Consider the following 26,111-nt stretch of genomic DNA (forward strand, 5'->3'; position numbering starts at 1 on the left):
AGGGACTCATATCCCTGCACGTACAGAGCTTATGTTCTAGCGAGCGAGACAGATAGTAAATAATAAACCTAATAAATAAACATGTTTATAGTGTGTGTGAGAGTAGTGAGTCCTGTGAGGGGGAAAAATGAGAGGATTAGGAGAGCCAGGCTGCGACAGGATCTCACACTCCCATTTATAACAGATGACAGACAGTTGGGCCTGCAGTAGGGCCCGGAAAATGGAAGATTCCCAGTAAAGTTAATTCCCTTCCACTTACTATGAACTTCAGTGTTTACCTGCAAGCTAGCAAATGGCAGCTAAAGACTGAATAGAAGGCGGCTCACACCTGTAATCCTAGAACTTTGGGAGGCTGAAGATCACTTGAAGCTAGTTCAAGACCAGCCTGAGCAAGAGAGAGACCACATCTCTACAAAAGAGAAAAATTAATCTAGGGTGATGATAGGCATCTGTAGTCCCAGCTACGCAGGAGGCTGAGGGAAATTGCTTGAATCCAGGAGTTTTGAGGTTGCAATGAGCTGTGATGACACCACTGCACTCTAGCTGAGGTGACAGAGGGAGACTCTGGCTCAAAAAAAAAAAAAAAGGACTGAGCAGTGGTGAACAATATAAGAAAAGTAACCATCCACTGGAATCAGGATATTATGTTTGGTAGTATTGCAGGGGCAGTATTTACCAATTAAGAATGTGTTTTATGACTATACCATTACTATTTGCAAATGTAAAATAGGCTGGAAGGAAATAAAAAACATATATGCCTTGAATTCAAGATGATAAAGATTGAAGTGAACTCCAGAGCCCCTTTTAAAGAACAGTTGAACTTCTGTAAGTTGACCACCCAAGAAACTGTAACAAACTGGTCAACATACGGAGGCTATCAACATAAGGAACTAGGCCTATACTGAGATGTACATGTGGTGCGTGTCCGGTCAGTGTAGGGAGGTGGTGAGCTATGGAGATGCCAGTGTATATTTTGATCTAGGTGGGTCACCCAGGAATATACATATGAAAAAAACTCATGGAACTATACCTTTTAATATATGTGAGTGATGTCCCAGTGAGAAAAGAAAGCTGGGTGTGATCACCACTGACTTTGGACCTGGTACTGCTCTTGTGCTGGCAGGTTCTGAGCAGTCGGCACCGCAGAGGGAAGGCCCTGGAGACTGGGCACTGGCAGGGTGAATTCTCAGGACAGCGACCCAGGCCTGGGGTCAGGAGAATCTGCCCAGGGACATCTACATTGTGCTGAAGCCCTGGCAGGTGTGAGGCGGACGAGGGCCAGCCTGTGACCACATTGCTTTATTGCTGTTCCTGCCTCTCCTTAAAGGCCCTGGGGCTTATAGAGGAACAAAATACCCCACACAGGAAATAACCCGAGAGCAGGTCCAGGCAAGGCCAGCAGGTCTCAGGGACAAAGCTCTTATCCCTGCTGAGGAAGGCACGTCTTTCCTGCTTCCTGGCATCTAAACAGGCAGCAGCTGAATGCTCGAGGTCATAGTCACAGGCGAGGTGGGGAGTGGCTGTACCCACAAAGACTGCTAGCCAAGTGGACACGGCGTCACCCTGTCAGCTCCCTCTCACTCTGCCTGCCTCTTTATCTCCCCACGTGAGTCTCAGCGACTCTCTGCCACAATGGACACACCCAAGATTCTACACATTCTTGACAGCTAACAACCATCTGAGGACACACAGGGACCTTAGAGGCCCACCCAGCCCATGTGCACACACCTTGAGACACTTCATATCATCAGCCTTCAAATCATAGCTGGCTGGTTGTTTTCGTGGAAAGCATGCCTCTGGCAAGGGCGACCTCTAGGCACTGTACGCAGGCTGCAGTGCAGGGCCTGAATCTTGCCAGCACACAGGTGGGGTCGCGCTCTCAAGCACTCACTGGCCTGCTTCATGTTCTTCTCCACAGGAGGCAGTGTCACATTGCCCGGAAGAAGGCCAACTGGCCCGAATCCAAAATGTTATCCAGGAGCTTCCCCCCTCCCATTATAGGTAAGAATCCCTGGGAAAAGTAACATGTAGCCTGGGCATGATGGCTCCTGCCTGTAATCTTAGCACTTTGAGAGGCCAAGACAAGAGAATTGCTCAAGGCCAGGAGTTTAAGACCAGGCGGGACAACATAGCAAGAATCCATCTCTACCAAAAAAAAAAAAAAAAGTTTATTAGCTAGGTGTGATGTATGCACCTGTAGTCCCAGTTTACTTGGGAGGCTGAGGCAGGAGGATTACTTGAGCCCAGGAGTCTGAAATTACAGTGAGTTATGATCGCTGCACTCCAAACCGTGTGACAGAACAAGATCTTGTCTCTTGTCTCTTACAACCTCTTAATGTGATGTGATACCAAAAAAGCAGGACAGGCTGACATCATAAAAAAAGAGCGAATTCAGAGGACAGTGGCTTTACTGGGGGACACTTTAAAGTTGGCGAACAGGTCACTGTCATCAAAGTGAGTTGGCACTGGACCAGAGACATAAGTGCCAAGGGGCAGTCCACCTCCAAGTCACCTGCAGAGAACCCTTAGAGTCCCTCAGGAGGTTATTCCTCTCATGCAAGTCAGCCTCTCAGGGGCATCCTTGGTTCTTACCCAGATTTGTAGCAGAACCAAATCTGTGGGAGACACAATAGCTTTTAAACAGGGGTTGCTGCAGTGTTTGACTGAGTTCTCTGCTTGCTCTTCAGTACCACCCCTGGCATCATCCCATCTTTTGATTTCATTGTCACAGGTTAGCACTAATTGTACCACCTTTTCCATTGCCCCTATGCCTGCCCATCTTTTATAAGATTTTGTTGGAAGAAAGAATTTCTAGCAATAACAAATGTTGTTCATCCACAAAACAAGCTCCCTGATAAGTGCTAAGTTATCTCTAGCTGGGAGAATTTTTTTTTTTAATAAAGCCTAGATGAGAGTGGATTTCAAGACTGCCCATAGGTGATTCTGCCCTGGTTTGTGGCAACTAAGAGTGCTCAGGCTCTGAAATGCTGTGGGTCGCTGGTTTTGCCTCTGGCTGATGCTCCATGGGCACAGGCCCCACTGACTTCTGCCCCATGCAGGGCCAGTGTGCCTAGTGGTACTTACATCCTTCTTGACATCTTCCCAATATTCCTTCAAAATTCATGAGACAGAAATATTTAGAGTCTCTTAAATCCAACTTAGAAATTACTCCAGATGTCAGGGCTTTACATAGGCCCTGAAGTTTTCTCACCTTATCAAAAAAAATGAACCATTACAGGACCTTGGAATACCTGATCCGACACCTGGCCCACATCGCCTCCTTCAGCAGCAAGACCAACATGCACGCCAGGAACCTGGCCCTGGTGTGGGCACCAAACCTGCTCAGGTAACCACTACACCTTCACCTTCTCACCGCCCAGGGTGCTCAAAACAGCTCCTGAATGAATGAATGAAGACTGGGCTCTTCAAAATTGAAGCCCCTTAAAAACAACCCTGTAGCTAAGGGGTCATTTGTAATACATCTGAGTTAAATGTGACTTTAATATTCTAAACTCTTTGCCTGCTAACTTGGAAGCTCTGGGCTCCAAAGGCATGTTTTGGGGGGTTTTGTTTGGTTTGGTTTTTCGCTATAATCATAATGTGGTTAAAGTTATGAATCTGTATGTTACAATTTCTTGAAAAAAAGGCTTTATTGGCTTTGGGGCTTATTGGCTTTTGATTTTGGTGGGGTAACAGCTGACTCTAACCTGGATCAAATGCTTCATATGACTTCGTAAGTGATGACCTACTCCATGGAACAACTGAGTGGGAATGGAAGGGATCCTATGAAGATAGTGTTTATAATTTTAATAATACATAATACAATACATAATACCTGGTAACTGTTTGAAATTTGTTCAGTGTATTGGGCTTCACAGTCTTTGGAGAGTTCCTTTAAATGTCTTAAGTACAGTAGAACCTCCATTGTTGACTGCTTCCTCAAGTTGACCTAATTTTCATAGATTGGACATGCACCACCTGTATGTATCAGTACAGTAGGCCTAGTTCCTTTTGTTATCCAGTTTGTTACAGTCCCTTGAGTGGTCAACTTACAGAGGTTCTCCTGTTTTTAAGTATTCTATAAAATAAACTATAAATTTAGAAGATAGGGTTTATGCAAAAGCCCTCCCCTTAGTGCTTCAGGTTGCAAGGCAGACTTACCGAATTGTGTTTCTTTCATGGAATAGGTCTAAAGAAATTGAAGCCACTGGTTGCAATGGAGATGCAGCCTTCCTTGCTGTCCGGGTCCAGCAGGTGGTGATCGAGTTCATATTGAATCATGTGGATCAAATCTTTAACAATGGCACACCTGGGTCTCTGGAAAACAACGGTAATGACTCTTCCTGACATATACCATCCCCTCCAACCTATCTTTCTTTGTTTCCCTAGACATGGGGCCCAGGGATAAGCAAGGGTGGGCTTGGTTTTAGCTCTGAGAGTTGGCTGTGTGTATGTGCTGACTACTGTGTGTCAGTGTCCGAGGATCATACATGTATTCATCTGTATGTGTGTAGCAAATCTGTGCTGTGTTTTCATGTGGCTTTAACACGTTTCTGGTCAGTTGCATATATGGCCTAACGATGAATGTGGTAGAATAGAACTGGAATAATGTTCTACTAGCTTTGGTGAGCTCTTAAACTCTGAGTTATGGCACTGGCAACATTCTTCCTGACTGTTAGATTTTATCTTTACTTTCATGATCATATTACAGAAGACCCTTATGCCTTCTCCTTGAAATCTTAGATGAACAAGAGGCAACATGTTCATACTTGCCCTGTGCCAGACAGTAGGCATGCAAAAATGAGTGTTTGTGGGTATCTCATAATGGCATAATGAACCTCAGGAGTGAATTGGCTTATGTGTTTGAACTCCTGTGAGCCTAATTTGTAAAAACCAGAAGCACAGTTGATCAGGAAGCCTGCTGTATGAGAGTGGCTTTCCGATATTAGAGTGAATTAAAATCACCTGTAAGCCACAGATGACTACACCTTCATTCCCAGAGTTTCTGGTTTAATATGCTTGGACTGTGGCTAATAATTTGCATCTAACAGGCTTCCAGATGATGCTGATCCTGCTGCTCAGGCCATCATTTGCAGAATCGGTGCTGTATGAGAACTGTATCTACATGATATTTGTTACTCACCAAAACACTCTTTTGCAGTTTATCTAATATATTTGGAAGAGCCAATATACTCATAAGAATAATCAATTGCAATTAACATCAAATTTTGATTCCTGGCATAATTGCTTCCACCCCTTCCCTGTTCTCTATGTGATTTATGACTTTTCTTTCCTTAAATTATGTTTATTGAGATTTGATACACATAAAATCCACCATTTTAAAGTGTAAAATTCAGTGGTTTTAGTGCATTCACAAAATTGTACAACCATCACCACTCTAATTCCAGAACATTTTCATCACTCTATAAAGAAACTTACTTGTCTTTGTTAGTGCTGCTACAAAAGAATATTACAGACTGAGAAATTTACAATGAACAGAAACTTATTTCTGCCGAGCATGGTGGTGTGTGCCCGTAGACCCAGATACACAGGAGGCTGAGGCAGGAGGAATACTTGAGGCCAGGAGTTAAAGAATAAAAGGGAAGAAAAGAGAAAGGAAGGGAAAGGACAGGAGGGGAGGAGAGGGGAGAAATTTATTTTTCGTGGTCCTGGAAGTTAAAAGTCCAAGATGGAGGGGCTGGCCTCTGGTGAGGGCCTTCTTGCTTTGCTACAACATCCTATGGTGGAAGGTGGAAAGATGAGAGAGGGAGAGGACAAGCTTGCTTTTATGACAAACCCACTCCCATAATAATGGTGTTATTGCATTCGGGAGGGCAGAGCCTTCATGACCTAATCGCCTCTTAAAACTTCTATCTCTTGGGGCGGCGCCTGTGGCTCAGTGAGTAGGGCGCTGGCCCCATATACCGAGGGTGGCGGGTTCAAACTCGGCCCTGGCCAACTGCAACAAAAAAATAGCTGAGCATTGTGGCGGGCGCCTGTAGTCCCAGCTACTTGGGAGGCTGAAGCAAGAGAATTGCCTAAGCCCAAGAGCTGGAGGTTGCTATAAGCTGTGATGCCATGGACTCTACTGAGAGCGACAAAGTGAAACTCTGTCTCTAAAAAAAAAAAAAAGTTCTATCTCTCTACTGCTCAGTGCCTGTAGCACAGTGGTTGCAGAGCTGGCTACATACACCGAGGCTGGTGGGTTCGAACCCAGCCTGGGCCTGCTGAACAACAATGACAACTGCAACAGAAAAACAGTTGGGCATTGTGCCGGGCGCCTATAGTCACAGCTACTCGGGAGGCTGAAGCAAAAGGATTGCTTGAGCCTAGCAGTTGGAGGTTGCTGTGAGCTGTGATGCGACAGCCCTTTACTGAGGGTGACAAGTGGGACTCTGTTTCAAAAAAAAAAAGTTCCATCTCTCAACACTTTTACACTGGGGATTAAGTTTCCAGGACATGAACTTTGGGGAACATGTTCAAACCATAGCAAAAACCCCATACTCATTTTTTTTTTTTTGAGACAGAGTTTCACTATGTTGCCCTCAGTAGAGTGCTATGCCGTCACGGCTCACAGCCACCTCAAACTCTTGGGCTCAAGTGATTCTCTTGCCTCAGCCTCCCAAGTAGCTGGGACTACAGGCGCCCACCACAATGCCCAGTTGTTTTTTTTATTGTAGTTGTCATTGTTGTTTGGCAGGCCTTGCCTGGGTTCAAACCCACCAGCTCCAGTGTATGTGGCTGGCACCCTAGCTGCTGAGCTACAGGCGCCGAGCCAAAAAAACCCTTGTACTCATTAACCAATCACTCCACATATTCCCCTCGCCCCAGGCCCTGGTAACCACTAACCTACTTTGTGTTTCTATGGGTTTGTCTATCCTGGGCATTTCATATAAATGGAATTATGCAATGTGTGTTCTTTCGTTAGTGGCTTTTCCACTTTGCGTATGTTTTCAAGGTTTACCCATGTTGTCGCATGTTTCGGTACTTCATTCCTTTTTTTTTTACTTTTTTTTTTTTTACCTCATTCCTTTTTAAGGCTGAATAATATTCTGTTGTAGGAGTATACCACATTTTTTTACCCACTCCTCAATTGATGGGCATTTGGGTTGCTTCTATTTTTCACTATTACATATAATACTGCTGTGACTATTCATGTACAAGTTTTTGTATGAACATACTTTTTTTTGTTTGTTTGTTTTTACTGTAGAAGTATCTTTTTATTTTGGGTAAAAACCCACAGTCATTTTGGGGAGCTGTAATTAAGATTTAACAGCATTATAATTCTAACAAATAACTCAAATATCATTGTGAGATAAATATAATATTTTATGGGTATTTTGGAACCCCAGTATTAAGACTACAAATCACACTTGCCTACATCTATCTCCAGTGACTCATACTGTTTCTTTCTAATGAATTGACCATTACATTTCCAAAGTTCTGAAATGGCCAACAGACCATAGAAAGATAATTCTTTAGGCTCCTGCTTGCAACCAACAGCTTCAGCAAACTGCTGGCCTTGATTCAGGGCCAACATGAACATACGTTTTTAATTCTCTTCATTATATATCTAGTAGTGGCTGACCTTTCCTTTTTATTTTTAATTCTCCCATTATAGATTTTTGTTCTGTAAGCTATGTAAAATCTCTTTGGAAAGCAACTGAGAAGTAATATGCATGCATTTATTCATTAATCCCTTTGAGTTAACAAAAACATTATTGGGTATTTATTCTAGAAAGTATTGCAGGCATCCCACATGCAACATTTTATTAACTTGTACAGCAAGCATCATAAACTTGTTACCAACATTACTTTTTTTTTTATCTTTTACATCTCTTTTTTTTTTTTTTGTAGAGACAGAGTCTTACTTTATTGCCCTCGGTAGAGTGCTGTGGCATCACACAGCTCACAGCAACCTCCAACTCCTGGGCTTAAGCGATTCTCTTGCCTCAGCTTCCCGAGTAGCTGGGACTACAGGCGCCTGCCACAACGCCCAGCTATTTTTTGGTTTGCAGTTCAGCAGGGGCCGAGTTTGAACCCACCACCCTGGGTATATGGGGCTGGCGCCTTACCAAGTGAGCCACAGGCGCTGCCCTACTTTTTTTTTTTATCGTTGAGGATTCATCGAGGGTACAATAAACCAGGTTACACTGATTGCATTTGTTAGGCAAAGTCCCTCTTGCAATCGTGTCTTGCCCCCAAAAGGTGTGGCACACACCAAGACCCCACTCCCTTCCCTCCTTCCCTCTCTCTGCTCTTCCTTTCCCTACCCCTCCCTCCTTCTTTCCATCTCTCTACTCCAACATTACTTTTTTTTTCTTTTGCGGTTTTTGGCTGGGGCTGGGTTTGAACCCACACCTCCAGCATATGGGGCCGGCGCCCTACTCCTTGAGCCACAGGCGCTGCCCCCAACATTACTTTTGTACACAAAGACCAAGACATCCAGAAAAGCTTAAACTACCCAAAGCGACAATAGTTAGTAATTTGTAAGGCTGAATGAACACTGAAGCCAAATCTTTTAGCCCAGGTTCTTTGCTTAACTCTATTTTGCCTCTGTGAGGAAAAAAAAAAATAGAAAACTAGAAACAATAATAAATTATTGTGGAGAATTAATGGGTTTTGGAAATGCTCTTCTAGAGAGCAAATCCCACCCATAACTGTTAATGTTAAGGTCATTCCTAATTCCAACCTGGAAATGCCTGTTCTCTTTATGACCATTGCCTCAATCATCTTTTGTCCTGTAGTGAAATCCACGTTACTCTTTAGCCTTTAACTCTTGATTGCCTCCAGTGCTTTTATTCAAATGCATTTCATTTAAAGCTTCTTGTTATAAATTCTTATTGACTTTGGTAGGATAGTGTTATTGCATTCACCATATTTAATATTTATACAAAATAGAATAAGTGCTATTCTCTGGAATTTTAGACTTGAGCAAAGTTCTGTCTCCAACTGAAAAATTTTTAGAAGTTATCTTAGTCCATTTGGGGCTGCTAAAACAAAATTTCATAAGCTAGTTAGCTTAGAAACAATAGAAGTTTATTTTTCACAGTTCCGGAGTCTGGGAAGTTTGAGATAAAGGTGCTAGTAGATTTCAGTGTCTGGTGAGGGCTTGTTCCTCCTACACTGAACTTTCTTGCTTTGTACTCACAGGCTGAAAGGGGCTTCTTTGATAAGAGCTCTAATCTATTCATAAGGGCTCCACCCTCGTGACCTAATCAACTCCTCAGGGTCCCATCTCTTAACACTAATACATTGGGGACTGGGTTTCAACATATGAATGGGGGGGTACAAATATTCACAGTATAGCAGGAGGTACAGAATCCAATACCTTTAATTCATAGATGAGAGCACTGAGGCCAGAGAGATTGTGCTATCTCCAACATTCATTCAAAAATAAATATGTAACAAGTACCTCCTATGTACCAGCACTATTCCAGACACTGGGAACACTTTGGTGTGCAAAATAGCAGACACCCTGTATGATCCAGTTGGGGGGAGAAGCAATATAAGTTTACCAGTAAATATATTATCACTTGAAAGACAATAAATACCAATAAGAAAAAATGGCAGAGTGATACAATAGTCAGAGGTGCTTGGGTGTTACTTGGGGACAGAGTGGTCATTGTTTCTGGGGAATTGATCTTTGAACTGAGACGTGACTGACACAAGGAACCAGTCATGAGAGGCTATAGGACAAACGTTCCAAGGCCAGAGAACAAGGAGTGTAAAAGCCCTGCAGTGGAAACTGGCTCAAAGTGTTCCAGAAGTAAGCCAGTGTCGCTATAAACAATGTGGTTTCCAAAGAGGGGTGCCCCACTCTGGTGGGTACCAAAGACCAAAGCAGTAAATTATAGGTGTAGGAAGAAACTATTAGAATTTCTTTTTTCATTTATTTTTGTCCTATAGTATATAATGTGTAATATTCTATATATATTTTCTAATATTCCATAACATTAATATAATGGCACCTATGTATAATTTACACATGTGTACATCTCTAAAGGAAACATATATTCAAACTTCTTTACTATGTATTTTTGAAGACCACTGTGTGAATGGACAAAGAGGAGAGGACAAGCAGGTGAAGGGTCCTTGCAGATCATGCTAAGAGTCTAGCTGGTTCCAGGAGCCGTGGGAAAGCACTGGTGGACATAGAGCAGGTGAGCGCAGGAGCTGAGCCCTCGAGCTGCCATGTGTGGAAAGGCCAAAGGCTGGAAGCAGGTGCCATGACACAGATGAGTAAGCTGAGTGGGAGCAAAGTGACTGGGGTCAGGATACATTTTGGACATACAGTTATGAACTTTTTTTTTTTTTTTTGAGACAGAGCCTCACTCCATGCGCTGGGTAGAATGCCGTGGCATCAGAGCTCACAGCAACCTCAAACTCTTGGACTTAAGCCATCCTCTTGCCTCAGCCTCCCAAGTAGCTGGGACTACAGGTTCCCACCACAGCACCAGCTGTTTTTTCTATTTTTACTAGAGACAGGGTCTTGCTTTTGCTCAGGCTAGTCTCAAACTCCTGAGCTCAGGCGATCCCCACCCCTTGGCTCACAGAGTGCTAGCATTACAGGAGTAAGCCACTGCACCCGGCTGAGTTATATGGGTTTTTTTTAGGCTGTGTATGGGGGAAGGGATGCATCAAAGAAGAGAGTGAATAAAAACTAACTGTTCTGGGCTTCAGCTTTTGCACTGAATGGCCTGTGGTGCATTTATGGACATGAAGGAAGTGAGAGAAGGTACTAGATATGGGTGAAGAGCACGGGTCACAAGCTCCGCTGTGAAATGTAAAGGGAGAGAGGCCTGATAAACACATGAGCCGAGATGGTGAGCAGCCTTGACCCCGTGCTTCCTCTGGGCCGGGAACTTAGGGATAAGTGGGTGCTGACCCTAACTCTCCTGACCCTGCAGTTTACTTTCTTCCCATTATTCCAGTTGCTTCCAGAGTGATTTAACCTTTTTTAAGTAAATAAGTGACAAAATAAAAATCTAGAATCTGTGAGAAACCATACAAACAACTCTTGGAAGTAAATGGAATTTTAATGTCTTTAACCTCGGTTGGGTTGAGACAGAAAACTAGGTTAAAGCCGGAAGCTATGCTGCAAAGTTTTCAGGGTCTCAGGATGTATTAACTACAGTCCTTGCTGGGTAACGCCGTGCTCATCCTCCTTGGAAACACCCTATTGTCACGTACTGTCTCCATTTTCAATGGCTTTACTTCCTTCTACCCAGAGCTGGTCATGCTCTGCAAAGAGAAATAGTGTCATCAAGCCGCTTCCTGAAAATAAGGTGAGTCTTCTACCAAAAGTGATTTCTTAGTTGCAGTTGCTCTAAGTTATCCTTGAGTCTCTTCACTGCTTCAGAAGTCACAGAAAACTGGCATGGCCACCAAAGACTTAACAGAAGCAAACTTCGACTTCTTTTTTATGTAGGTCAGGTCTCTCAGCTGTGGCACTGTTGATATCTCATGCTGGATAATTCTTCCTGCCAGGCACTGTTCTGTGCACTGGGGGACGTGCGGCAGCCTTCCTGCTGTCTACCTGCTAGATACCAGCAGCACTCTCACACTCATTGTGACAATCAAAGATGCCTCCAGACTTTGCTAAATGACCCTGGCTGAGGTGGGGAGTGGCTGGCAAAATCATAACAAGCTGAGAACCACTGACTTGGAGAAAAGAGTTGACCTTGTCCCTTATAAATTGTCACCATCACTTGTCTTCCTAAAAAAATACCATACAATAGGAAAGGATTAGCCACATGCACTAGAAGACAACCGAGCAGTGAGGATGAAGCCACATTTTTTTTTAGGGAATAGCATTGGCTGTAAATGTCCTTTGACGGCAAGGATATAAGCCTGGGTGATCTAGAAAAGACAGAGGCTCCAACTTGAAATGGCCTTGGAGCATGTGCTCTCCAGCTGTGGGGAATGGGGGCAGTCTCCTGCCTCACCCCAGCTGGGCTAGGTCACCTAGGTGGCTGGACATATATTCCCATCTGGCTAAAATACAAGGCAGAGTTTACAAGAATAAAGACCCATTGTTGTTACTCTGGCTCATGGTAAGTACTCAATAACTGTCCTATGAATGAATGAATGAATGGTCTCTCTCTGAAAAGTACTGAAAGCGCAGTTTCCTCCTGAAGCCCCTGCTTGTCATCTGCTAGTCTGTTTCCTGTGTATAGCCTCAGCTCCAGGCCAGGAGAAACCAGGGCTGGCACTCAGCCCCTGTCACAAGATTAGGAATGGAGGGACTGTGTATGGGGTATCTGGATGGACCCTGGGCACACGCAGGCCTCCTCCAATGGAGCTCTTTTCTTCACTTACAGAAAACCAGCCCATGGTGAAAAGCCTGACCTTGCCAGCCCTCTCCTTGCCCATGAAGCTGGTGAGCCTGGAGGAAGCTCAGGCCCGCAGCCTGGCTACCAACCACCCGGCGCGGAAGGAAAGGAGGGAGAACAGCCTACCTGAGATTGTCCCGCCCATGGGCACCCTCTTCCACACTGTCCTTGAGTTGCCAGACAACAAGTAAGGAGGGTTCCTTTAAATTCTGGGAGATGTGTGGTAGGAGGAGACAGAGACTGTCTGGTCTCAGGACCCAGGTGGCCACATGGGCTGAGGCAGGGGGCATCTAGGTGGGCTGTGAGGAAATGCTCCAGAAGAGAAGGGGACTGTCTCCCTGCCTCTCTCTCACAAGGGCCTTTGCTCACTGCCCCCGGTCTCCCACATGGTGTTGGGGGTGGAAAGTCATGGGGTCATGTCATGAGTTGTCACTGAAATTTCTTATTCCTTAGACAAAACAGGCTTGATATTTATAAAAGGAATTTTATTTTACTAAAAACAAAAACTAGACCTCTCTACCCTCCACAACAGGCATCAGGATGGGTCTCATGATGGAGGACATCTTAACCAATGATGCCATTCCAGGCTAGGAGCCCTGGGCAAGTGGCAGCCCCAGATTTCTTGCCTCCTTTCAACCCTGTCAGAGCCCTCTGTCCCCTCCAAAACAAATCAAACACCATTCTCACTGGAGGATATTTTCATTCTTCCTTCCTCTCTCACTTTTCCTTTGCTGCCCTCCTGGTCTTCACCCACCACCTCAGTGGTACCCCACTGTAGAAGGAGGCAGGGCTTGAATCAGTCCCAAATTCTAGGCAGTAAATGGAAGGTCTGAAAGGCAATCTTCTCATTGAAGGGTATCATCCCTGCCGTTTGGTCAAAAGAGGTACAAATACAGGCACCCCTTGCAAGGCTGCCACCTTGCACAACCATAGGGGGCACCAGTGACGCTGCATGCTGTAAGAATGGTGCACTCGGAACTCACCTGGTGAGATACCCCCCCATGCTGGAGTCCATGGGTTGTGCCTTGTTGGGACTGAACCCCACTACTTTTCTCCCCAAATCCTTGGAAGGTAAGACTCTCACCCAGGGATCAGAAAGAATTCCTTGGAAGGACCATCAGATGCATTTTCTCTGCAGAGAAATTCAAGCACACCTGAGGTGCACCATACCCTAAAGTATGCCACCTATAAAATACTCCCCAAAGCCAAGTACTTGAAAAAACTAGGCCTGCTCTAAAAGAAACCACTGAGCACTGCACAGCTATCTCGGGTTGATTATAAAAACATTCTGGACTTGAGATCAGGATGTTCTAGGGTAGTCCTGAAAAGAAAAGGATTTTTGTGTGACCTACAAGTTGCAGGATTTCTCCTGGAACTTTATGAAGGCCAGTGGCTGGGTGGAGCCCCAGCAAGGCAAGGCCTCTGTGTGACCCCTGATGGTACCAGGCTCTTCTGACCCAGCCTTTCCCCTCAAACCACCCCCCTCCCAAAGCAGCCTGGTACGAGGAAAAGCCTAACTTGCCTCTGCCTAGCTTTGGAGTGACCATTGACCAACCCAGCAGCCTGTAACTCTCCCAAGCCACACCAGGCCAGATCCTCTGCAGGTCAGCTTGCTCGTCCAACCCTTTCCAGTCCATGAGTCTGCACCATTCCTGTCCTCGCCTTTGGTGTCCAGTAGCACGGCCATAGTGCAGGGAGCCTAACAGAACCGAGGTCTCTGGTCTTCAGTGTTTACTATTGTAAAAAAAATGGTATCTTTGAAAACCCAGGACTAAAGTGCTTGCCAAAATTTCTACCAGAAATCTCAGGACTGTGTGGTTGCATGTGACCTTGGAGGCTCCCCCTGGTCCCTCTCTGGGTGCCCCCACCCCTGCCTTTAATAGCAAGCCTTTGCCTCTTGCTCTGGAGAACCTGGTTTGCTCTGACTCCTGAAAGCCAAGCTTGTTCATCTAGGGCATCCCCAGCTGGGGTGAGGGTCAGGCTCAACTTGTATTTTTCCTAAAATATCAGAGCTGTTCATAGCTAAGAACACAATTGGAATATTCTGTTTCAACATAAAACCAATAGGTCTCAATGAGCCAAGCATAGCATCACTTCTGTAGGATTTGTGCAAAACCCCAAACTCAGTCAGACAGACCCATGCCGAGGTGTAGTCTGCAAAATAAATGATCAGTACTGAAACGACTGGTTAACAAACTAACCCCTTGGTTCTTGTCTGTTTTAGGAGAAAGCTTTCCAGTAAATCAAAAAAATGGAAATCAATATTTAACCTGGGACGTTCTGGATCAGACTCCAAATCAAAGTTGAGCAGAAATGGGAGTGTGTTTGTGAGAGGGCAGAGACTCTCAGGTAAGAACCAACTGCGGTTGTGTTTTGTGATACATGTATTTGTTTCCTAGCTGTGCTTCGTAAGTCTTTGTTTTGATATCGTCCAACTCACTAACCCTGAAAGACAAATTTATAGATTAACTGAGGAGGTTGTAAGGCTTGTTAGGCTTACAAAAAAGTTGCAAAATAGTACCTAAAGAAACTGTATACCCTTTATGTAGCTTCCCGTGATATTAACATCTTACATAATATAGTTATCAAAGCCAAAAATATTTAATATTGATACAATTCCATTAACTAATTTATAGATCTTCATCATGTTTGAATAACTGTCCCGCTAATGTCCTTTCTGGTCTAGAATTCAATCCAGAAATCCACATTGCATTTGGTCGTCCTGTCTCCTTAATCCCCTTCAAACTAGGAGAATTCCTTAGTCATTCTGACCCCGATACTTTGAAAGTGTCCTGGCCATTTATTTTGTAGTCGACACCTCTGTGTGGGTTTGTCTGATTGAAGTTATGGAGTTTTGCACAAATCCTACAAAATGATGCTATGCTTGGCTCACTGTTTCATTTCAGTAGTTACATTGTGCCAGTATCTTATTGCTTGTAAAAAGAACTTTGATCACTTGGTTGAAGTGCTGTCTGTCATGAATTTTAGGACCCTAAAATTCAGTGGTTCTTGCCTGCAATAGTTATTACTGTGGTGTTTGCCAAATGATGATTTTCTATTAATTGGAATTTTGTAAGATCTGTCCCTTTTCCCCCAGTGTCATGGTTTTTAAAGGATGGTGCCCCCATAGGACTTATTTCTCAGGCACTATGTAATGGAGACTATAACAATCTAGCTGACTATGATGTCAGGAAAGAGAAGACCAAGGAAATTTTCCACAATGACTTTCATGAGTTTTGAATTAAAAGTATAATAAAAATGAGGGCAACAATTATGAAAACAAGCTGTAAAAGATAAATGTACAAATGCAATGAGTAAAACTTGACTGGATCCTGGTTGAATTTAAAAAAAAAAAAGCTACAAAAGAAAATTGGGAACAAATAGGGAAAATGTAGATATAGATTAGATATTAGGTGATATTTAGGAATTATAAATTTTCATATCTTAATGGTTCTGAGAAGACATTGCTAACCTTGAGTATTTAAGGATGAAGCATTAAGATATTGACCCTCATTTTTTTTTTAATTATCAAATCACAGCTCTGTACATTAATGCGATCATGGGGCACCATACACTGGTTTTATAGACCGTTTGACACATTTTCATCACACTGATTAACATAGCCTTCCTGGCATTTTCTTAGTTATTGTGCTAAGACATTTGCATTCCACATTTACTAAGTTTCACATATACCCTTGTAAGATGCACTGTAGGTGTAATCCCACCAATCACCCTCCTTCCGCCCACCTCCCCCCTCTCTCCCCCTCCCTCTCCCCCTTCCCTCTATTCTTAGGTTGTAACTGGGTTATAGCTTTCATGTGAAAGCCATAAATTAGTTTCATAGTAGGGCTGAGTACATTGGATACTTTTTCTTCCATTCTTGAGATACTTTACTAAGAAGAATATGTTCCAGCTCCATCCATGTAAACATGAAAGAGGTAAAGTCTCCATCTTTCTTTTTTTTTTTTTTTTTTCACTTGTTGCAGAGTGTCTTCCAATCACCAGCTACAGAACAAGCTGGGAATGGAATGGGTACCTCTGCTAGGCTTGCTTTCCCTCCTGCTTCCGAAGGTCTCCATCTTTCTTCAAGGCTGCATAATATTCCATGGTGTACATATACCACAATTTATTAATCCATTTGTGGATCGATGGGCACTTGGGCTTTTTCCATGACTTAGCATTGACCCTCATTTTCAATGATTCAGCAAACTATAGGTAGGTAGATAAATATAGATGTAGAAATAGATAATGCAAATATGTGGCAATATGTTAATAATTGTTGAAATGAGGTGGTAGGTTTAAATGTCTTCAGCTTTTCTAAATGTTTAAAATTTTAATAAAAATCAGATAATTAACTCCTGTAGGAAAAATAAGAGGTAATATTTTTAAGGACTTTTCTTAAGCCCAGCAATAATTGCATGCCAACCACCAGAAAGTACAGATGTGTGGAATCTTCATGTTTGCCCCCAGAGTAATGCAGGATGTCATGGTGTATAGTAGTTACAATAAATTAGGCTGTAAACAATGGCGAATCCAATTCCATTAATTTATGCATGGAGAGAAATTACTGGCTTCTGCAGTTGAGCACTCAGATCCAGGGAAGGCTTCGGGAGTGGTTTGACAGAGTAGCTCTGTTTCCATTTCTCCTTGTTTTCCTCAGCTATGTCCTCCTCTTTGGGTCAGCTTCATTCCCAGACTAGCTTCCTTTGCTGTGGCTAAGTCACGATAGTAGTTCTAGGCTTTACCTTTGACATGTCCAGAGGGAGAAAGAATATCATTTCTGGTAGCTCGCTCCTAAGTGCAAGGGGCCCTTTTTTCCCAGAAGGCCTGTCCAATTTCCCCCATCTCACTGGCCTTCACTGGGACACATGCAGCAATCCCTGTGGCCAGGGAGTGCCAGGTGCTGACTGGCTTCCACCCAGGTTCCTGGGCCAATCACCAGCACGAGGAAAGAGAATTACCCCCCAGCAGTCACAGGCTCTGTGAGAAGAGCAGAGAGAAGTGGATTCTGGGCAGGCATCAATAGTAGTTATCGGAGGGGAAACCATCTGTCACAAAGTGGAAAGACAGCCCAAGGGAAGAGGACAAGCTGCCACAGGTAGGACAAAGCAGATAAAATCGGAAATTAGGACTCTCAAAGGAGAATCTGAGGGGAAGAGCACCTAAAAAGAAACCCCTAATCTATGATAAGAGATTGGCTTATTAAGCACATCAAAGAGAAAATTTCACTAGAATCAGAGATACGGCAATCAGAGAGGTTCATTAAGTAACAAAAAGTTAAAAAACCCATAGAACAAAACAAATGAACAAAAGGGAAATGAATGATTTGTTTTGATCATGACTCAGGAAGATTTCCACCTTTATGTGGCTTTCAAAGGGCACAATTCCAGTATGCTGCATCAAATGGTGGCAGACTCACAGAATGCACAACACGTCCCTGGCCGAGGCTTCTCCTGTGCCTGAGAACTGCCCAAGGCATGGCTCACACTGCTTCAGTGTCACCTCAGGAGGTCTGTGGTGAGGTCTGAGCATTAGCAATGCCTTAAAAGCCCCTAAGGTGATTCTGTTATGCAGCCAAAGGTCTATGACCTTATGAACAAACTGATCAGAGACAGACCACCAGACTGAACTTCATGGGATGTGGGGTGAAATGAAAGAACCATCAGGCAATTCACATGACTGTGTGGCCTTCACTATTGCCTGAGAAGTGGCTTCTTACCAGAAGAGTGCTGTTGAAAACTCCAGAGTCTAAGGACCAGCAGACCCTATGTTCATAACTCTGGTGGAATCTGATTCCAGGTAGGCCACGGAACTTAGTAACATAATCCACCTGTGTGGGCTCTGTGGGTGGCACAAGAGCTCTCTGTGTGTTGAATATGCATGTGAAAAAGAGGAATCAGTGTTTTAACATATGTCAGTAATATGTTAAAAATGTCACAACTAAGAGCATTTAAAAAACCGATTCACCATGAGCAGTATCGGGGGCTTGTGGGGTGGGCAGGGGGCGGTGAATGGGTGTTTCACCATAGTTAGAAAATTGAACAGAGATTAAAAAATAAAGGCTAAGGAAAAATGGAGCATTGACTAAATGAAGAGGCCGAAATTTTGGAGCCTGTCAGACACTCGTGTTCAAATTGATAGAATTTAAATGTTTTAAAATATTATCAACAAGGAAGAAGAGTTCAGGGTTCTATTCTCAATGAATTCCTCTGAGCAGAGAAATCCCAAAGCCATAGGGCTGTAGTAATTCTAGGTGTACCTCTGAGTAAAGTAGCTGGAGTGGGGACTCAAGGACGTAAAGCTGGCTGGAAAAGTGGGGGATGCACAGCCGTGAGGCCAGCCAAGGTCCCATCTAAATATAATCCTGGGCCAAGGGGTCCTGACCTCTTGACTACTGTCCAGAAAAGAGACCAGGAAATCCTTGGGAACTGTTCCCCAAAGCCACAGCTCTGAACCAAGGCCATGAGGAACCACATCATGAGAAAGAGGATCCAGAACCAAAAGTGGACATTGATGACCTCATAGCTGCCCATTCTCTGTGATACTCAGGGTCACAGCCTCTCAAGGTCAACAGAAACCCGAGAAAATCCAGAAATGCAGCTCCTGGGAAACAAAGGCAAAGCGTGTCTTAGAATACAGGGATGCTGGACAGAGCAGGTGTAGGGTGGTAAATCAGTTGTGTGGAAAAAGCAGATCTTCAGAGGATGAGAGTTCTAGGACCCGCCAGAAGTGGAGAAGGGCAACCTCTGCCACTGCCAGGGCGTGTGTGAGGCGGGTCGTGTCCTCCATCAGCAGCCCCCCAGACGAAGGGAAGCCCTATTTGGAGAGCCCCAGGGTCTAATTCAGAGCCTCCTAGCGGAGCAGCATTTGGAGCCAGGAGAGGAAGGGGGGACTCTAAAAAGGGACAAACGCCGAGTGTGATTTATGGCCCAGGGTGGGCTGGGCCAACTCTGACTGCTATTAGTCCCCCCAGCTCCCGTCTTCCCCTTTGTTGCCAAGCTCTGACTGATCCTGAATAGCCAAAGTACCAAGCAGTAGTTACTTTTTATGGGCCACTTACTCTGTTCCAGGTTAGGACAGCATAACTACTTCATAGTCGTTGGCCATTTAATCTTCACAACAGTTCTATTTTTTCTCATTTTACACATGAGAAAAAGTTAAACTTCTTGTCTTGCACTTGTCTCGGCACTTGTAGCCCAGTGGTTATGGTGCCAGCCACATACACTGAGGGTGGTGGTTTCGAACCCAGCCCAGGCCAGCTAAACAACAATGACAACTGCAACAACAACAAAAAAATAGCCGGGTGTCGTGGCCAGCACCTGTAGTTCCGGCTACTTGGGAGGCTGAGGCAAGAGAATCGCTTAAGCCCAGGAGTTTGCGGTTGCTGTGAGCTATGATGCCACAGCACTCTACCAAGGGTGATGTAAGGAGACTCTGTCTCTCAAAAAAAAAAAAACGTTAAACTTCTTATCTGAGCTCACACAGCCTCAAAATGGCAGAGTTAAAATTCAAACCCAGATCTGTCTAAGTTCACAGTTACACAAGGGCTCTTAGTCCTGGGGTTCCTGCTCAGCTTCCAAACTGCCCTCTTTCCCCTCCTAACAAGCGTGACCTAGAAGGAACTACCTCCAGCCGATTCAGCTTCCCCCAAAAGAGAGGGTGCTTTTGAATGTGTCTATCCAATATTGTGCCTGATACAAAGTTTTACTCATTTAAACCACCCTCTTCTAAAATCCTGCTATGGTAGCACAGGAAGATGCATGGAGTCCAGTGGGCATAGAGTGGGTGTTCACAAAAGCTTTCACTGGGATCTATGCAGGGTGAGATCACTGGGCACCCACCACCTCGGACTTCAAAGAGCAGAGCTGCACTTGGGGAGAAAGGCCACTCTAGTTCCTTAGGGCCTCTCACATGTTGTACCAAATTCTTGGGAGCTGAGAGACAAGATTGCAGAGATTCCTGCTCTCTGGCCTGCCAAATAGGAGGGTTCCCTTGAGCCCCATGGATTCATTCTTGAATACTTTTTATACAATTAAATTGGGTTCAGACACCTCATTTGCTAATAACTATTTGGAAAAATTGCAATTTACCTTTATCTGTCAAACATTAATAAAACTTTGATCAATAAGAAAATAGGAACATCTAGGGGGGAACAGAGGAATGTCTTCCAAGGGGATAAATTATAAATACTTGCAAAACTTTCCTAAAGACACCTGTCTTCTTGTACTTACAGCCTGACTTATTTATCTGAATGCTTCTTCTTAATGTACATTCCTTAGCGATATTTTTTCTTTTATCTTTAGTGGAAAAAGCTACTATCCGACCAGCTAAAAGCATGGACTCACTGTGTTCGGTGCCTGTGGAAGGTGAGATTTTCCAATCTGAGGTTGGGATCACACCTGGGAGACTGGAGCTCGCACCAGACTTGCCTCTATAAGCTGCTGCTGTATCTGCTTATCTGTATAGTCACAGTCACGTACAGTCGCCTAGTTCCAAATCCCTCCCTGACACTTCCCAAACTCAAGCCCTTACCAGGGTATCCCCTCCTGTACCACAAGGCTAAGCCTAAAGAGCCTTCCTCTAGCCACAGAGGGAGACCACCACTACTGTTCATTCAAACTTGCAGCAGGTAAAAGGTCAACACATGAAAGTGATGGCAGATGAGGCTTCCCCCTTGTAGATGCTCTATATGTGTTGAATTTGGATGTTTCCATATGCATTTTTTTTGTTTTTTTGAGGCAGAGTCTCACTATGTCGCCCTCCGTAGAATGCCGTGGCGTCACAGCTCACAGCAACCTCCAACTCTTGGGCTTAAGCGATTCTCTTGCCTCAGCCTCCCAAGTAACTGGGACTACAGGCGCCCACTGCAACACCCAGCTATTTTTTTGTTGCAGTGCCGGGCCGGGTTCAAACCTACCAGCCTCCATGCATGTGGCTGGTGCCATAACCACCGTGCTTTGGGCACCAAGCCCCATATGCATTTTCTTGATTTTGAGTCAGTAGGTTTATTAGCTCATTCATTCTTTCATTCATTCACTCATTCATTATTTATCAGTAAACATTGATTAGGCACCAGCTATGTGTCAGGCATAGGCAAATTATAGGATAGTATACTTTGTTGGAGTAGATGTGTGTGCACTTACACACAAGATGACCCCACCCCCATCACCCTACCAACACACAACCCATTTGTTCTCACAGCTCTACCCTTAAGGGCTCACTTGCCTGTATCTCTCTGTATCTCTCTCTCTCTCCCTTCATAAGCAAACAAGTACCATTACCAGTCACAAGACAAAGGACTTGTCTGGCAACAGACAGTTAAAACTCCTCTCTTTTTATCCCAACCTCTTTAGTACGAGACATTTTTCTCTTTGAAAAATGAAGCAGCCTGAAGCAATACAGAAAATCTTTAGGACAACTGCTTTTTGGATTTGGGGTTTTTTGTTATTGTTTTTTGTTTTTTTGCCTTATATGGATTCCTAAGAACAACACTTAAAATAATTTCAAACTTGTATAATACTCAGTGAGATCTTGTTAAGCTGACTTTTAGAATTTTCTCACTTTTATATTTATCCATTTGCTTTGTTTTTGAAACCTCTTAGGTCACTTCTCATGCAGTTTTGCAGAATTTAACATTTCAAGCCATATTTCAAAATATGACTGAAGTGAATATTGGGCAGGTTATCTAACCTCTGAGTCTCAGTGTCCTATGTTAAGGGAGATAATTATACTACCCTGACAGGGTGATCATAAGAATTTTAAACATGCAGGGCACAGTGGCTCAAGCTTGTAATCCTAGCACTCCGGGGGAGCAACATGGATGGATTGCTTGAGCTCAGGAGTTAGAGACCAGTCTGAGCAAGAGCAAGATCCCATCTCTTAAAAAAAAAATAGCTGGGGGCGGCGCCTGTGGCTCAGTGAGTAGGGTGCCGGCCCCATATGCTGAGGGTGGTGGGTTCAAACCAGACCCGGCCAAACTGCAACAACAAAAAAATAGCTGGGCGTTGTGGCAGGCACCTGTAGTCCCAGCTGCTCGGGAGGCTGAGGCAAGAGAATCACAGAAGCCCAAGAGCTGGAGGTTGCTGTGAGCCGTGTGACGCCACGGCACTCTACCGAGGGCAGTAAAGTGAGACTCTGTCTCTACAAAAAAAAAAAAAAAAAAAAAAATAGCTGGGTATTGTGACTGGCATCTATAGTCCCAGCTACTGAGGCAGAGGAGGCTGAGGCAAGAGGATCACTTGAGCCCAGGAGTTTGAGATTGTTGTGAGGTGTGACACCACGGCACTCTTCCAAAGGTGACAAAGTAAGATTCTGTCTCCAAAAAAAAGCATTTTAAACATAATGTTCCATAAGACACTCAATAAATATAGTGCTTAATACAAATTAGAAATTATTTTCTAGATCCCTTGCAACTCACAAGTCATCTCCAAGCGGATTTTTTTCTGTTTGCCTTCATTTCTAAGGCAGTCAAGAATTCATTCCTCACTGCTATGGTTTTGAACATTCTGTTAATTTACATTCCTAGTTTCTCATCCCCTGAATCAACAGGAAGAAGTCTGGGCAAAGAGGGGAGAGGTCTAGCTGAGAACGGCATTTGTTTCCTTGCTGGGAAATCAAACCCCTGTCTAGGTTCATCTGCCAGAGAAGACTTAAAACAATAAGTTTTAGAGTTCTAAAATAAAGCCAAGTGGTTATTTTTCCCTTTTTGTCTTCTTCATTTTGAGCAAATATCATTCTACCATCTCCTATCTGTTTATTTTTTCATGGTCTACAGTTAATGCCTGGTAGATGATAACAGATGATAACTATCATCTGACGATATTAGCAGTGACCTTTAGAAACTGTTCTTACCCACAGCGTTTAAAACTGACATATATGGCATATGAGAGCATCATGGCAAAATTCCGCACATATGAGGAAATGCTTTCTCTTGTCAACCAAATGTGTGTACCTGTCTTTATACAGGTGGCTATGCTGCTATTAGAATGACATGCCTGTCCGATATTCACATACTGTGTGCTGCCCCTCCTGGAAGGCTGTGGCTCTGCCTGTGCCCAGGCTGCTAATATATTGTTCTTTTTCACTAGGAAAAGAAACCACAGGAAATTTCAATCGAACAGTCACCACGGGTGGATTTTTCATTCCAGCAACAAAAATGCACTCGACCAGCACTGGCAGCTCATGTGACCTCAGCAAGCAGGAGAGAGAATGGGGCCCGGAGGGGATGCCTGCGGGCGCTGAGGGTGGCTTTGATGTGAGCAATGACCGGAGCCAGCTCCTGGGCGCTCAGGCCCGGCCCCCACCTGAGCAACTGAAGGTATTCCGGGCCACTGAGGATCCCGAGGGTGAGCAAACAGCCCCAAAGCTTCTGGGCATGTTCTACACCTCCAGCGACAGCCCCAGCAAGTCGGTCTTTACCAGCAGCCTCTTCCAGATGGAGCCCTCCCCGCGTCACCAGCGCAAGGCACTGAACATCTCTGAGCCCTTCGCAGTGTCTGTGCCGCTCCGCGTCTCAGCTGTCATCAGCACCAACAGCACCCCGTGCAGAACACCCCCAAAGGAGCTGCAGTCTCTTTCTAGCCTGGAAGAGTTTTCTTTCCAGGGCTCAGAGAGCGGAGGTTGGCCAGAAGAGGAGAAGCCACTAGAAACTGAGACTTCTACAGGTAAAGAAGGGCAGAGAAGGTCTCTTTCCAGTGTAAGAAATAAAAACCAGGCGTAATAGGGTTTGCAAAGCAACGTAGTGAGGCAGTTAAGATTGAGGGCTCTACAGCCAGAGTGCCTATGTGCAAATCCAGGCTCTGCCATTTCCCTTTGTGATCTTTGGCAAGTTAACAAGGGCTGGGCAGAGCCGCTCACACCTGTAATCCCAGCACTTGGGGAGGCCGGGATCTCTTGAACCGAGGAGTTCAAGGTTACAGTGAGTTATCACGGTACCACTGTACTCCAGCCTGGATGACAGAGTGAGATCCTATCTCTAAAATAAATTCAAAAAGACAGCAAGTTAAACATAACCACTCTGTGCCTCGATTTCTTAATCTATAAGAGGGGAATTATCCTACCTTCTTTAGGTATGATTTTGTTGAGAACATAATTTAAGTTGATAGATATAAAGCTCTCAACACAGCATCTAATATGTGCCTATATATAAATGTTCTCCGTTACTGCTGGGTCTGCTCACATAGTGAGAAGGCGGGAGGGAAAGCTCTCAGAATGGAATGCAGAGCTGTAGAGCCGAAATGGGGATTCAACTCCTCCAGACTCACTCTCTCCATCCACTCATTCTCTCTCCTTCATTTCTACTGCATATCTGCAGAGAACATGGCTAGCAACCCTAGCAAGAGAGAGCTCGGTGCCCATAGCTCAGTGGTTAGGGTGCCAGCCACATACACCAGGGCCTGCGGGTTCAAACCTGGCCTGGAGGTGCTAAACAATGATAACTACAACAAAAAAAAAATAGCCAGGGGCAGCACCTGTGGCTCAGTGGGTGGGGTGCTGGCCCCATATACCCAGGGTGGCAGGTTCGAACCCGGCCCCTGCCAAACTGCAACAAAAAATAGCAGGGCGTTGTGGCTGGCACCTGTAGTCCCAGCTACTCGGAAGGCTGAGGCAAGAGGATTGCCTGAGCCCAGGGGCTGGCAGTTGCTGTAGGGTGTGTGATGCCATGGCACTCTACCAAGGGGGATAAAGGGAGACTCCGTCTCTATAGAAAAAAAAAATAGCCGGACAGGCGGCGCCTGTGGCTTAGTGGGTCGGGCGCCGGCATATACTGAGGGTGGCGGGTTTGAACCTGGCCCCTGCCAAACTGCAACAGAAAAATAGCCAAGCATTGTGGCGGACACCTGTAGTCACAGCTACTCAGGAGGCTGAGGCAAGAGAATCGCCTAAGCCCAGGAATTGGAGGTTGCTGTGAGCTGTGACTCTACAGCACTCTACCGAGGGCAACATAGGAAGACTTTGTCTCGAGAGAAAAAAGAGAGAAAGAGCATCTTTCTCTCAGTTTCCTTGCAGGAAGAATTCTGCCTGGATCACATTTCCAGTCTGGGACCAGTCACTACTGCCAGGCTAACAGTGTTCTGAGACTGGCTGCACTCGAGTCTCTGGGCATCCCTGGAGTGAGGAGGAGTTCTTTGACCAGCAACAAAACAGGAGCCACATAAAGCGGAAATAGGAAAAATCCTGAAGGAAAATATAGCTGATAGTCAAACCAAAGTGTGTGTTTGTGGATTAAGAACGTTTCTTTCCAATTACTATTCGCTAGCTATTTTTTAGCACCTGTCATGTTCTCAGAGTCCTCAATGCTCTACACATAGTATCTCATTTCTCCTCACAACAATCCCATGAGGTATCGGTAGTTACTATCATCCCCATGTGCTTAGAGAGCATTAAGTAATTTGCCCAGTGGCTCATAGCAAGGAAGGAAAAAAAACCAGGACTTTAATCCCGATTTAAAAACCCATGCTTGTGAGCACTCCACCATGCTCCCTCAGGTGTCTGCTGTGGGCTGTGGAGTCACAAAGACCTGACCCTTCCCCCTGCCCCTTGCCACGCAAGCTCACAAACTAGGAAGGGAATCTGAAACTCTGTACTGAAGTTCAGCACAGGGTCAGCCTGTAGAAATAGCATAAAAGCTTCTTCCAGCTTTTTGGAATGAGGGACGGCCTGAGTACCCAAAGATCATGACAGAAGTGTTCAGAAGTGACGGCAAAGGCATGAAGGTGAGACAGTCCTCCCAGAAGGGTTCCAGGAAGATTTAGAAGAGGTGACATTAGGGTGGGC

General features: G+C 44.7%; 1 protein-coding gene, 1 non-coding gene and 1 pseudogene across 3 annotated transcripts in view; 1 reads left to right on the forward strand and 2 right to left on the reverse strand.

The window, feature by feature from the left end:
- Positions 1-26,111, forward strand: part of ARHGAP31 (Rho GTPase activating protein 31) — a 135,358-nt gene that overhangs the window by 89,107 nt on the left and 20,140 nt on the right. The window contains exons 4-10 of one of the 2 annotated variants that reach the window (XM_053564793.1): positions 1,919-2,001; positions 3,239-3,346; positions 4,188-4,330; positions 12,324-12,522; positions 14,560-14,684; positions 20,639-20,701; positions 23,423-23,998. In XM_053564793.1, coding sequence (XP_053420768.1) covers positions 1,919-2,001; positions 3,239-3,346; positions 4,188-4,330; positions 12,324-12,522; positions 14,560-14,684; positions 20,639-20,701; positions 23,423-23,998 — 1,297 coding nt within the window. The remainder of the gene's footprint in view (positions 1-1,918; positions 2,002-3,238; positions 3,347-4,187; positions 4,331-12,323; positions 12,523-14,559; positions 14,685-20,638; positions 20,702-23,422; positions 23,999-26,111) is intronic. The other variant, XM_053564794.1, reaches the window with a different exon arrangement.
- LOC128568283 (small nucleolar RNA SNORA2/SNORA34 family) lies at positions 7,401-7,537 on the reverse strand. Its single transcript, XR_008375095.1, has one exon. It is a non-coding gene; the product is annotated as a small nucleolar RNA SNORA2/SNORA34 family (small nucleolar RNA).
- Positions 16,311-16,409, reverse strand: LOC128568282 (uncharacterized; annotated as a pseudogene).

Source organism: Nycticebus coucang, chromosome 16, assembly GCF_027406575.1.
Source record: "Nycticebus coucang isolate mNycCou1 chromosome 16, mNycCou1.pri, whole genome shotgun sequence".
NCBI lineage: Eukaryota > Metazoa > Chordata > Mammalia > Primates > Lorisidae > Nycticebus > Nycticebus coucang.